Source organism: Prionailurus bengalensis, chromosome B3 (genome assembly GCF_016509475.1).
Source record: "Prionailurus bengalensis isolate Pbe53 chromosome B3, Fcat_Pben_1.1_paternal_pri, whole genome shotgun sequence".
NCBI classification, from domain to species: Eukaryota; Metazoa; Chordata; class Mammalia; order Carnivora; family Felidae; genus Prionailurus; species Prionailurus bengalensis.
Window position 1 is genome coordinate 49,256,699 of NC_057355.1, and position 14,028 is coordinate 49,270,726.

The 14,028-nt window shown below is 37.2% G+C and overlaps 2 protein-coding genes across 9 annotated transcripts in view; one reads left to right on the forward strand and one right to left on the reverse strand.

Annotated features, from left to right (window-relative positions):
- Positions 1-1,024: 1,024 nt before the first annotated feature.
- Positions 1,025-8,164, reverse strand: CB3H15orf65 (chromosome B3 C15orf65 homolog). Its single transcript, XM_043555376.1, has 2 exons — positions 7,864-8,164; positions 1,025-1,523 (listed from the first exon to the last, which is right to left on the reverse strand). Exons 1-2 carry the CDS (start codon positions 7,879-7,881, stop codon positions 1,176-1,178), a joined length of 366 nt encoding a protein of 121 aa, XP_043411311.1. The 5' UTR covers positions 7,882-8,164; the 3' UTR covers positions 1,025-1,175.
- An 82-nt stretch (positions 8,165-8,246) lies between these two features.
- Positions 8,247-14,028, forward strand: part of CCPG1 (cell cycle progression 1) — a 42,593-nt gene continuing 36,811 nt past the window's right edge. For 4 of the 8 annotated variants that reach the window (XR_006293289.1, XM_043555368.1, XM_043555371.1 and 1 more), the window contains exon 1: positions 8,332-8,443. The gene's annotated coding sequence lies outside the window, so the exon portion shown is untranslated. Of the gene's footprint in view, positions 8,444-14,028 lie in introns of all 8 variants that reach the window. The other 4 variants (XR_006293290.1, XM_043555373.1, XM_043555374.1 and 1 more) reach the window with 2 other exon arrangements.

Here is a 14,028-nt window from a genome sequence, read left to right on the forward strand (position 1 = left end):
AGAGGGAGACACAGAATCAGAAACAGGCTCCAGGCTCCGAGCCATCAGCCCAGAGCCTGACGCGGGGCTCGAACTCATGGACTGTGAGATCGTGACCTGGCTGAAGTCGGACGCTTAACCGACTGCGCCACCCAGGCGCCCCTCAAAATTATTTTTTAATTGATGTTAATATCCTGACTCTGACACTAATAGGGAAACATATGAGCCGTGATTTTTTTCATTAAAGGTACTCAGACTCAAGTGTGGTTTCAACAGATGGCAGCTGAAATAAATAAATCTCTGTATACAGTGGAATTACATAGTTTAAAGAATAGTCTGTCATCCACCACTGCTTACACTGTGTTAAGGATATATCAAATTATTTGCGTTTATAAAAAAGTACTGCGTCTCTTAGATCTTTGTACTTCTATGTATTGCTTCTTCTTCCTCTACTGATCTTTCCTTTGATTTGGTTTTACCTTTTCCAGGATGCTTCTTCTGATGTCCTTGGTCTCAATTTGAGCAATTCTGTCTTTGTGTCTGAAAGACCTTTTGCAAAATTTACATAAATTATCACATTTTATTGATTTGCTAATCTCATTCCCCTAAAATATTACTCATTGAAACAATAAAGGTACTGTCTTTTATTTCTGTGTTCCATTTGCATTAGTGACTGTCATTAGCGAGTGTTCTATAAATACCTGCCAAATGAATGAATGAATAGCAGGTCCTTTTTTCTACCCGCAGAGCAGTGGAAACTAACATTCATTCCCCCAGGTTCTAAGCCATTAGTTGAAATAACAGAAAACTGGGAAATTACTGGTCAGTCTTCCTTAATTCAATTTTTTTTCTTAGTGCTCCTGTGTTCCTTTGTCTTGTTAAATATATTCAGTGGACACGTGAGATCCTTAAAGCCTTTTGAAACTTTTGGAGAATATGTACTAAATAATGTACTAAATGTGTCTACTTTTCTATTTTGTACTAAAACGCATCCACCTTTTATTCTATTTTGAACACATTTTAATTTAAGAAGAAGTCACTGTCATTCAGTTATCAGTTCAAATGCTTTATTTCTTAAAAGTTTTCTTTTAACTAATGCAAATGCTTTTCTAGTCCAAATTTGGTATTCTAGCCTTAGATTTAGAACTCACTTTTCCTGAGTATATTTTCTCTTAAATATACACAGGAATATATTTTCATAGAGTGTGTTGAAAATTAGGAAAATCAAGGGTTCTGGTTCTGTCAGGTGCAGTGTTTAGAGTATTATTTTGATAAAATCCAGTAGCTCTGATATGGCTTGAAAATACTTGTTCCTTTGGACTATAATTGCAGGGAAAAAACTGTGGCATAGGTAAAAATTCACCATAATTACTTGAACTGGTTTTGTACATAATCATCTTAGGTTTTGATAGTGAGGTAGCTGTATGGAGTGTCTTTGGGTCCAACATACATGAAAACACAGGATTTCCAGGGTTCACACAAGGGGGAAGTTGTTCAGGTTTCATTTCTGTGTCTGAATTTGAAGCTGAAGCACTTTTCTTGTCCTAAAATATAAAGATATAAAATTATTGTCAATTATAAAATTTGGGGGGAAAAAAACCCCACCAAAATTAAACAACACAATAGTGTCTTATACCACTCATAAAAATTAACTCAAAATGAATGAAAGACTTAAATGTAAGACTTAAAACCATAAAGCTCCCAGAAAAGAACACAGGGGAAAAGCTCTGATTTAGGTCTTGGCAGAGTTTTTAGATATGACGTCAAAAGCATAAGCAACAAAAGCAAAACTAACAAATGACAATGCATCAAACTAAGAAGCTTCTGCATAGCAAAAGAAGCAACAGAATGAACAGACAACCTACGGAATTGGAGAAAATATTTGCAAACCATATTGATAAGGGGTTAATATCCAAAATATACAAGGAACTCATACAACTCAATAGCAAAAGAGAATCTGATTAAAAAACGAGAAGATGACCTGAATAGACATTTTTCACACATAAAACACACAGATGGCCACCAGGTACTTGAAGAGGTGTTCAACATCATTAATCATCAAAGAAATGCAAATTAAAACCACAATGAGATATCACCTCACTGTTAGAATGGCTAGTGTCAAAAATATTGGACAATATTGGAGAGGATGTGAAGAATAGGGAACCCTTGTGCACTATTGGTAAGAATGTAAATTGGTGTAGCCACTATAGAAAATAGTATGGAGGTTCCTCAAAAAATTAAAAATTGAATTAACATGCGATCCGGCAATCCCAGTTCTGGTTATATATCCAAAAGAAGTGAAAGCACTATCTTGAGGAGATATTTGCACTCCCATGGTCATTGCAGCACTATTCACAATAGCCAAGAAATGGGAACAATCTTAAGTGTCCCATTAATGCATGAATGGCTAAAGATGTAGTATACTATACTCTCATGTATACATACACACATGAATATTAATCAGCCGTTAAAAGGAAGGATTTGGAATCCTGCCATTTCGGACAACGTGGAAGCCATTATGCTAAATGAACTAAGTCAGATAAAGAATACTAGATTGTCACATATATATTAATCTAAAAGTTTACAAAAGTCAAACTCATTGAGGGGTGCCTGGGTGGCTAAGTCGGTTGAGGGCTGACTTGGGCTCAGGTCGTGAACTCAGGGTTCGTGAGTTCAAGCCCCACATCGGAGTCTGTGCTGACCACATGAAGCCTGCTTGGGATTCTGTCTCCTCCTCTCCCCTCCCCTGCTTGCTATCTCTCTCTCAAAAATAAACCTTAAAATTTTTTTTAAAAATAAAAAGGTCAAACTGATTGAAACAGAATAGTGATTGCCAGGGGATGGGTGATGGGGGAAAATGGAGAGATATTGGTCAAAGAGTACAAACTTCCAGTTATAAGAGGGATAAGCTCAGGGGATCTAATTATAGAATGGTGAGTATAGTTAACATTACTATATTATATACTTGAAAATTGGTAAGAGAGATTTTAAATGTTCTTGCCACAAAAATAATCTTAATTATGTGAAGTGATCGTCAAAATAAATAAACATTAAAAATATAGATGTACTTGTGACTGGTTATAATCTTGAAAAATAAAAAGGCGCTACAAGTTGAAATTAACCTGAGTTAAAATCTTTTCCTCATAATAACATCCTTAAAAGCTACCTTTGTATGTAACCAGTACTATAAATCATATTCAATCAACTTTTCAGTCAACTATTAATGTTCTACTTGAAGAGAGCCCTTAATAAACTTTTTGGAAGTATTTTTCTGTGAATAAGGGATTTAAAAATCTGAATCAAGTTTAGTGAAAAGAGCACTGGAATGCTGGGTCTGGCCTCCTGGACTTGCCAGGAACGTGAGAACCTGGGTAAGTCTGATTCTCTATGCTTCAGTTTCCTGCTTGTAAAATAAGAGAGCCTGGATTATTTGTTCTTTTAATTATCATCTAATGACTCCATTTATCCCACAGAACTTGAAAAGTTTGTAAATTTATAGTTTATAAAATGAGGTAGTATCACAAATTAGTATACTATGTTCTCATGCTATGCCTGTTTTAATGACATTCATAAGCAAAGTAACTTTTCAGAAGAGCTTCTTTAAATAATTTTGAGAACTCTTGGGTCTTCCTGAAAATCCAATCCAAGAGCACTTGTTTTGCTGCTGTATTTGAATAAAGGGAAAAGCCTTTTTCTTACTGTAAATTTCCCTGTTGCAAACATAGGTGTTAGAAATGAAATTGCTGGTCTTTTTTTTTTTTCTTAAGTTCTCCAGGTTAACTATTCATTTTTTTAAAGACTGATACTGTAATTGACAAAGGTCTGAAGTGTTTGGTTATTGTTCTATTGTCTTGGTACCTTGAGCTGAAAGACTTTAATATTTGGCCTCAGAAAAACTTCATTGGTCAGTTCTTGGGAATTAGACCGTTATTTTATGAATATTTATCTCATTGGAACCTCCAGCTACTACTGACCCAGCCACCTTTAAGGCCTGCTTCTTTCTTAACTTGTCTCATCAGGAACAAAATCTTAGTAGTGCTTTACTACCTACTAATAACATGGAGAAGTTATCTGAAACTAGAAGTTCTTTATCCATAGTAGTGTTCTCTTGTACAGTCCTTCTCTTACTTTCATGTACATATGAAATACACAGGAATCTAGTTAAACAGTAGATTCTGACTCTGGGGTAGGGCAAAGATTCTGCATTTCTAACAAAGTCCCAGGAGATGCTTAAGCTGCTGATCCCTAGATGATGTTATGAAAGTTGTGGCTAAGCCATAGTTAGGAGTTAAAGAGGCCTCTGGGAGATAGGCAAAGGAGTGTGGGTAGAGAGAGGGCCATAATCATACCTGCATGGCTTATTTCCCAACAGACTAGTTGGGAAACTTGCTACTTGTGTACCTTTTGCTTCAAGAGTTGTAAAGAGCACCTCTTAGGTGTCACCAGTTCTGTGTTCTGATATTAGCACTAATAGCTAGATGACTGATGAAATTATTTTACAAGGATTCAAGTTCCTTGTCTATAAATATAAAATGAAGGAGCTGGATTAGATGGTTGTTTTCTAATCTGAGGACTCAGATATCAGGACCCTCCAAATGTAGCAATAGCAACTGTTAAAAAACAAAATTCAACAAAGTAAATTTGAAGATCTAATTGGCTTTATTAAGCAATTCATGAATCAGGTAGCATCCCATCAAGTAAGTGGTGGGTAGCTCTGAGGAGTGGTACAAAATGGAAGGTTTTCATAGGAAGGATAAGTTACTAGCAAAAGAAAAGATTGTTTCAGGCAAGGTCACCTTCCTTTAGGGGAAAGGACAGAGGGTTTTATCATGCAGATTACCTCATTTTCCTTTGGGGGAGGGAGAGGGTGAGCCAAGGTGACAGATCACCTGATTGGTGCTTACTATAAAATTCCAGATTGATTGGTTTTAAATTCCTCTTATGGAGTGGCTTAAACTGCAATTAAGTCTTGGTTTGCTATCCTGGGGGCAAGTGATTCCACCTTGGCCCCAGGTTTTCTTTTTAACAGATCTAAGTGATTTTGTTATTCAAAAAGCATAAAGGGATATGCATATTTACTCATGATAAGGCCCTTTATTTGTGACAAGTTAATAAGTTATAATAAGTTAATAAGTATGTTCTGTGGTATCTAAATAGGCAAAAAATTTTGGTAGTTTAAAAATATAAAAATAAAAATATTTGGCAGCTTCTGGAACATGTAAGATCTAAATCCTTCCAGATAGGAAGTTACATTATTATATCTAAATAACTTCATGGTAGTTGACAGGGTACTCTGATTTTTAAAGGTTGTGTTAAATAGGAGATTGTTTATGTATCATCTATAAATTAATAAAAAACAAAACAAAATTGCCATAGTTCCTGTGGTTATGGAGAGAAAATGAAATACAATTGAAGTGATATAAATGGAATCAGTTTTTATCATTTCTTTCAGATATACCTCAGTGCATATGGATGATGTTCCAGAATTCAGTTCTAAAGTTTACAGGTTAATAACACTACATTGTACAGTCCTTCTCTTAACTTTTATGTACATATGAAATACACAGGAATCTGGTTAAACAGTAGATTCTGACTCAGGTCTGGGGTAGGGCAGAGATTCTGCATTTCTGTATAGTATATATAAACTGTATAGTACAGTTTACTAATACTTCATATTCATAATTTTTTTGAGAGAGAGAGAGAGAGAATCCCAGGAGAGGGGCAGAGAGAGGGAGAATCCCAAGCAGGCTCTACTCTGTCAGCACAGAGCCCCATGAGGGGCTCGATCTCATGAACCATAAGATCATGACCTGAGCTGAAATCAAGAGTCAGAGTCGGATGCTCAACTGACTAGGCCACCCAGGTGCCCCAGTATATTCATAATCTTGCAGGAAGCTGGCAAACCTAGAAGTAGACCTCATCAGATCTTGCTACTTATTCTTTGTGACACTGCCTATTAGTGTTTTTTAAAAATATCACAGTAGACTGGATAATAGCAAGTCACCAGAATCCTATGGTATCTCAACAGGTCAGCTTTTCTCAAAATGTGTAGGTTTCTGGGGGTGCCTGGGTGGCTCACTTGGTTAAACCTCTGACTCTTGATTTCAGCTCAGGTCACGATCTCCTAGTTAATGGGTTCGAGCCCCAAGGCGAGCACTATGCTGACTGTGTGGAGCCTGCTTGGGATTCTCTCTCTCTTCCTCTCTTCCCTTCCTCTGCTCATGCTTGCTCTCTCTTAAAATAAGTAAATGAATTTAAAAACATTTTTTAAAAAAGTGTGTAGGTTTCTGGAGCACAGGAAAAGCTTCTTAGTTGGAAGGCGGCTGCCCTGTAACTTGTACGAAACAGTAGCAACCCTAATATACTTTATGGACACCCAGTCAGGTTGCCCATAGCAACCTCAGTCACAGAGTACTCTTTCATCGAATCACCTGCTACTAAATTCTGATCATTGGCCCAAAATATAATACAGAAAACCAAATCCAGTCAAACTAGAAGACAAACTTTGTTGGCATAATTTGTACCACACAATCTGGAAATGTTAAGTGTCTACCTAAATCTTTTTAGACTTCCAGGATAATTAACAAATGTTTATAGACTTAGAAACAAAATACTCAAGGGGTGCCTGGGTGGCTCAGTCTGACTCTTGACCTCTGACTCTTATTCAGTCTAAGCAACTGACTCTTGATCTCTGCTCAGGTCATGATCACATTTGTGAGATCAAGCCCCAAGTCAGGCTCTGTGCTGACAGTGTGGAGCCTGCTTGGGATTCTTTCTCTTCCTCTCTCTCTCTCTCTCTCTCTGCCCATTCCCTGCTGTCTCTTTCTCAAAACTAAATAAATAATCTTTAAAAAAAAAAAAACATTCATGGCTTTTACTTTATTCATGGCCTCACTGTAGTTTTCTTATTTGGGTTTCACCCTCTTCAAATCTGATATTCTTAAAATATAGAGTTCAAACTAGATACAATTAAAAACATACAGCCTCATACAAAGAATAACAAAAGGATTATTTTAAATGCTCTGCCAGGTTACACAGCAAATATTACTTAAGGATAAAAAGGTTAATTAAAATTGTAAATGATTTTTCTAAAATTGTCTTAAAATTATACTGTGAAATTGCCTTGAAAAGAATAAAAATCTATAGATAGATATTAGCTTTCTCACTAATGTACTTTTCAGTCTCCCCTGGAATTACAGAAAGTCAAGCCACTGTGACTTTTCAAAGTTCTTCATTATAAACACATGCACATTTAAAAAAAGATAAATAAGAATAAGTCATTGAGATAATGAAAATGCCCTTTATGGAAGCTGTAATTGTAAAATTAAAATTTGTGTTTTCTTTTTTGGTGTTGTGTCACAAGTGATGTTAACTAGAGCAACATCAAAAGCAAACGAATAAAACCCTCCAAAAGTCAAATTTTGGGGTACCTTTTTCTTTCTGCCCAGGCCCATCATCTCCCTTGTTAATCTTTTTTTTTTTTTTTTGCCACAATTGAGGGACAAAACCTTAACTTTAACCTTAAACCTTAACTTTCTACTGCTTCCACCAACAGTAAACACAAGGGCAACATATCCTTTTTTTGGTCCTATCCCTTTTGAACAAGGCACAGTGTAAGAATGAAAATTAACAAGGTACATTTTTCTCATTTACAGCCATCACCGCACAGTTTGCAATGGGGTACGAGTTGCATACCATCCCCAATCATTTTTATATTTTCAGAGGCAATTCTGGCCCAATGCAATGCGCAATTACATCTGTATAGCCCAGTGGTTGCCTAAAAAGGTGTGTTTTTTTTTTGCGGGGGCGGGGGGGGGGCGATGCTCAAATTTACAGCAAGGAGTACCAGCCGTCAAAAACATTCAGCCCTCTGCCCAAACCCACCCAGTCGTACTCGGTCATTCTCGTTATCTTCCTTATTTTTTCGGCAAACGTAGTCTTTCCCCGCAGCGGATGGTAAGAAGACCAGCGAGCATCCAGGGGACGCGGCCTTTTACTACATCCAGTTAAAGCAGCGAAGAGAACGTGATCCGCTGGCTGAATCAATATGTACCGACTAATCCGCCTAATCCAGGGAGTAGCTCTCGGGGTGAAACCGCGAATCCTTTAGAGTGGTAAGAGCAGCCCGTCTCCTTAGCAACCGGCCGCGGCGCCTCTCCAGCGCCGGGGCCCGGATGTTGTGAGGATCGCTGCTGCCCCGCCTAGCTTCCTGCAGCCTGGCAGCGGCGGGCTGCACTTCTCTTCGGGAGTCGTAGTTCTTCCCTCATCCGGCGCCGGACATGAGGAGCAGGCGGGACTACGAGTCCCGGCATGCGTTGCGTCGCTCCGCCGGCCACCACCTCCCGGCTGCGGACGCCTGCGAGCAGGTTGTTGTTTTTAAGAGAGGCGTCACTGTGCTCGGAGCTGTGACCGCCGCCACCGCGACAGTCAGCGCAGTCGGGCGGAGGTGGCACTGCTCGTTCAGGTACGGCCCTGGGCGGATTGGGACCCCGGGAGAGGAGTAGCGGCCACCGGTCCGGCACAGCACCCTCTGACCAGCACCCTCTTCTGCCGGAGGCAGAGGCGGGGTCTTCTGTGAGGCTGGGGCTGCTCGGACTGGGGTCCGCTCCGGCGGGGGCCGACTCCTGGAGCCTGGTGTGTGCAGGCGCGCGCGTGGTCCCGGAACGCGAGTCCGCAGCCCCCCGGGCCTGAGCCGGCCTTTGAGGCGTCGGGTGGCGAGGTCCTGCAGCCTCAGATGCCCGCTGGCAGACCCGAACGGCGTGTCCGGGGCGTGGGGTAGTTTATAACCCGGGGGACACTCCTTCCTTCACCGGGCTGGCTTGGGGCGCTTCTCGGTCTTGATTGTTGAGCATCCATATGGTAAGATGTTACGTGCGTCACCCGGCCGGGTTTTTCATTCGGTCCATCTTTTTTGGTGACGTTTGAGCCCCGTGATGCCAGGAATAGAAAGATTAAATATTAAATAATGCGGCTGAGATTTCTGCTTATACGCCCGGCTGACAGTAGTCAGATATCCTTTCTTACCCTCTTCCCCATCCACCAACCCACTCTAGTATGGTCTTCCTAATGGATAACTCCCCTGTAGCAGCTGTCCACACAATTCCTTGTGTGCGTTACATATTTATCTCTATTTAATGAATCCAGCTCTGCCATTGGGAGCGCCAATTTTAATGAACTCAGTCAATTAGGGTACTTTGTTGAGTGGGTGAAATTTGCACTGCTTCACAATTGCTTTATGTAGAAACGACGTGGGGCTCTCGTATCAAGAAAGGTAACTACTTGAGTCCTGCGAATTTTAGATTTGCCTCCTCCGCTAAGGTTACATCCATTGGATAACGCTTGAAATCCTTGTTAGTGCTTCATAGTTTAAGGTTTGAATCTTATTAGGTCCCACATTTCTCAGAGGGATCTAATTTATCCCACCTTAAACGCTAGTGTGAATGGTTTACTATTCTTTGCTGAGCTCTCATCGTAAAGTTGAAGGACGGGAGTAAGGTATTATTTTAAGCATAATTTTTAACCCTTTACACTAAGAATAGGATTCTAATTAAAGAAGCAATTAAAAAATCATACTCATAATATCCAGGGATGTGGGAAATACTACTTTTTAAATGAAAACAGATTAGAAAATAGTATAATTCTAATTGTGTAAACTGTAAAGCTAGAAGTGATCAGAAATAAGCTCAAAGGATAGTTGTAAAAGTGAGTAGATGGTGAAACTACAAATGACTTTTTCTTTATACTTTCTGGTATTTTCCAAATTTTCTATGGAAAAATTAATTAAGCAGCAATTCCAGTTAACCTTTTAAATATTACTTTAAAAAGCAAATAAACAACAACAAAAAACATACACAGAGCTCCTGCTATTGCATCCACAGACTATATGAGTAACAATTTGAATGTAAATTATTTGTGCAGAAGGGGCGTTAGGTGGATTAAAAGGAAAAAAAACCCTCACATATGACAATAATTCTTATTATTTATACATGTCATCTTTTTTTTTAATCTGTTTTCATTTTTTAGAATAAAATCAACGACAGAAGTGCTTAGTCTTGTGTTAAGGCAGTACAATCTTGATTATTCCTGTAAATCTATCAGGTGACAAAAGATGGGCATACTAATCTGAAAAGATCTGGAGATAGGGAAAATTTGAATTTATTATTTGTAAGCATTTGCCAGTGGAAATAAAGAAGTTAAACAGTAACAAAATGTGGGCTTTTAAAGCTTGTTTTCATTGAATCACTTTGAGTACCATGTTTAATATGTCTGATATTTTGGATTATGCTTACTTTTGTTTTATTTTCTATTATGGATATGTCTGTTATGCATGGATAAGAAGCACATTATTTAGCCCACATTTGGTTTTCTGTCATAAGGAAAGGGTCACATTGGTCTTCTATAGGAATATTCTATCTATGTTTGCAATGATCAGTCCTGAAAAATTGAGATTTAACCTCAACTCCAAGTGTCCATTAACTGTTAATAAAAACTCCATTCTAAAGCTTTTTGTTTTTCAAGTTATAGTAGTCATATTTTATTTCCTTAGATTGTTGTTCTTTGGAGCTTTGCTTCCTCCTCAAATTCCAAATCCTTTTCACTGTTTTGTACTTTTTAATTTTGTATATTTTGTGTATTGTGTTGCCTCAATATCTTACTAGATATTTGGGTCCATGTACTGGACATAAGAAACATAATTGATTAACATGTTTGAGTTACTAACTGCTTCCACGGTACTGTAGTCTAGACTGTGTAGTTGTATTCTTATCCAAGTTAAATAAACATTTAAAAAAGCTAGGTGAGTATGAACTGCTAAGATCCTAGAGCAGTAGTTTCTGACATGTAAAGAACATGGACACAGCAGCAAGGCCTGTTAAGCCCAGGATATCTTAAAACAGAAAATGCAGACTCATCTAACAATGCAGAACTACTAGAGGCTGGATTGTTTGCATGTTATGTGTGGTTAGGTGAGGAAGTTGCCATAATGTATGTGATAACTTCTATTTTCAAGAACTTCCTTGTGGCAGTTTTACAGTTTTGACTAGATTAAAACAATTTAGAGATATGAATGTGTTTCAAAGGATATGTCCAATGTATTGCATCAGATAAACTTGAAAGAAGTTTACAGTTTGAGTTCTAAGATGAAACTTAGCCCTATAATGTGAGAAGGATTGCAGTTAACTGGTAAGTTTAGGGATTTTCTTTTTTTAAAAAAGGGCTTCTGGTGTGTGTTTAAAGAAGGGCCAGTAGGGTTTTCTGAAGGAAGTATTAAAAAATGAGTAAAGTGAGTCAAAGATTTTCCTCCTTCATTACAGTAAATCAGATATCTAATTTTTCTTTAGTGTTTGTCCATGAATCACAACCCTAAAACCTTCTAGTTCATGTTACCAATGTGATGACATGTAAAAAGAGCATTGGATTGGGAGTCGGGATGTTTAATGATGTTGAGCACATAAACATAATTTATGAGTCTCTTTTGTTTCCCTGTGTACATTGTACATAATAGCTGGTTGCCTTACTTCTTAGGGTATTTGTGAAGATTAAATCAGATATGAAAAAGACATTACTTTGTAAGTGGCAGAGTGATCTATGCATGCATAGTATTATTGGTCTACATAAAGTAACATTTACATAAAAATATATAATGCATTTGAAGTGTGATGATAATGTGACAATGTATTTTTTGACAGGGAAGTTTGATGGAAAATGTCAAATGGGGTATTACTTTGATATTTTGGTAGAACTTTTGGCTTTTTCTAGGTTGAAGGAAACCTGGCCCTTGTCCTGACTGTGACTTTGCACTCTTCTGCATTAAAGGTCCTGAAACTTTAGTGTGCTTTTATGGTTGGGCTTTTAATTTTGGTTTTGATTTTTTTTTTTAATTGCACATCATATCATTCTAATTTCTAACAGTAGGAAGTGGATGTTTTTAATGTTCTAAATGTGTTTAATGTTCTAAAATGTTGGTTTAAGTTGATTTCATAACAGGCTCATAACAGTGAGCTTACACTGTATATGAAATCGTAGGTCCTCTGAGAGATACATTGCATGTGTAAGCCTTGGTCTTTCAGAAATAGTTTACAGCTTAGACACCTTCTTGGGAAATCAGCAGTGCCTATTATAGCATCTGACCCTTGAGATTAACTTCAATAAGATGGACATATAGAATATTAAAGCAAAAAAGTCTTTTAGAAACTTTTTAAGGACTGTAAGTAAATTTATATGAAAGTGAAAGGCAAAGAAATACATTATGTATCCTGGGTTGGTAACAGCTGTTTATATGATTAGTTGATAACTCAGTATCTTTACTAATATTTTCTAATATTACTACTAAAAAGTAACAATGGATGTATATTTAATTCTATATTTTTTAAAATGGAAAACAAGAAAAGTGTAAAATCCCTTTGTTTTTCATAAAATTAGGACAAATTAAAGAAAAAGTATAGATTTATGATGAATATTTATTTTTTAACAAGCAAAAATAAATTATTTTTAAAAAAATTTGAGAATAAAGGAGAACAAAAAGACAAAACCCAACAGTTTTATTTATGTATTTATTCATAAAAGGGAAAAAGGGGCCACCAGAGGCTCATGGTCCCCAAGTGAGTATGGAGCCTGGTCAAGTTTATGTATTTATTGGCTCTTTTGGGCTCTTCCAGAATTAAGATATAACAATCTCAGATTTTTTTCTTAGAATGAGAATACTGGTGAAGGGAATGTTTACATGCTAACAGACATCTTAATTTCATCATAGTGTTGAAGTTTGAATTCATAATGTTTACCTCATTTCAAACTTTTTATCAAAGGTGTGGCTTCTTTTAGATTGAGGCAAAAATAGAATACTTTTATCTTTGAATATGGCAGTAGTTGCTTTTGTTTCCCTGTTTGAGGGATGTTACATCATAGAAGGAAATTTGTGAAGAAACTGTGTATTGATTCACTTCTTAGAGAATTTATTTTCTAGATCCAAAGGTTAATCTGCTGTACTCTGCTGTATGTAACAGTGTTGGTGCCTCTTTTTGGATGTGGATAATGTGAAATTACTACTCTGTTCTAGATTTTTCCCCAGATACCTATTTTTAGTGATAGATTTCAGTGTTTTAAATGAAATTCCATTCCATTAGAACTAGGAGAGGGTTACTTACAAAGATCGGTTATGTTTATCTTTGCATCCACTCACACGATGAATATAGTAACCAAGAGTCAGGGCAGCCATAGGACCCACATCTTAATGGTGTAATTATTGCACTGTGGACTCATCAAAAGCCCTGAGTAATGCTGTCTTCTCTAGTGTCAGTTTTCCACAGTAAACTTCTCATACCTCAGATAGTAAACATTTTTCTATGACTCCCTTAAGCCCTTTAACTTGTTTTGAAGAAACTGGTCATCCAGAAGATGATTGGATTTGTATCAGTCATATACTATGCTTAAAATTGGGTTTGTCTTTTCATTTTAAAAAAGTGTTTATTTTCTGCTGACTATAAAGGTAATAATGGTCATTGAAAATTTAGCAGATATATTACATATAATTTTAATTTTTTTAGATTTGAAAGATACTCTGAAATTTTAATGTTGCACATAGGTTAATATAAATAGCATTTTGTTATACATATTATTCTGTCTCGCTTTTTTTAATGATACCTCTCCATGCCAAGGCATGTTGATCTACTTGATCTTTTTAATGGCTGTGTTAATTATAGATGCTACAAATTTTAATTTTAATAAATTCATTCTTGGTGGGCATTTTACTTTCTAATTTTATATTGTAAAAATTACTCCGTCAACCATTCTTACACGTGTGTATATATATTTTTTAATTTTTAAACAATTTTGTAAATGTTTATTTTTGAGAGAGAGCTTGTGTGTATGTGCGCACACAAGTGGGTGAGAGGCAGAGAGACAGAGGGGGACAGAGGATCTAAAGCAAGCCTGGTGCTGACAGCAGAGGGCCCCATGTGGAACTGGAACTCACAAACTGAGATTATGACCTGACCCAAAGTTGGAGACTTAACTGACTGAGCCACCCAGATGCCCCTTGTGTATATATTTTCA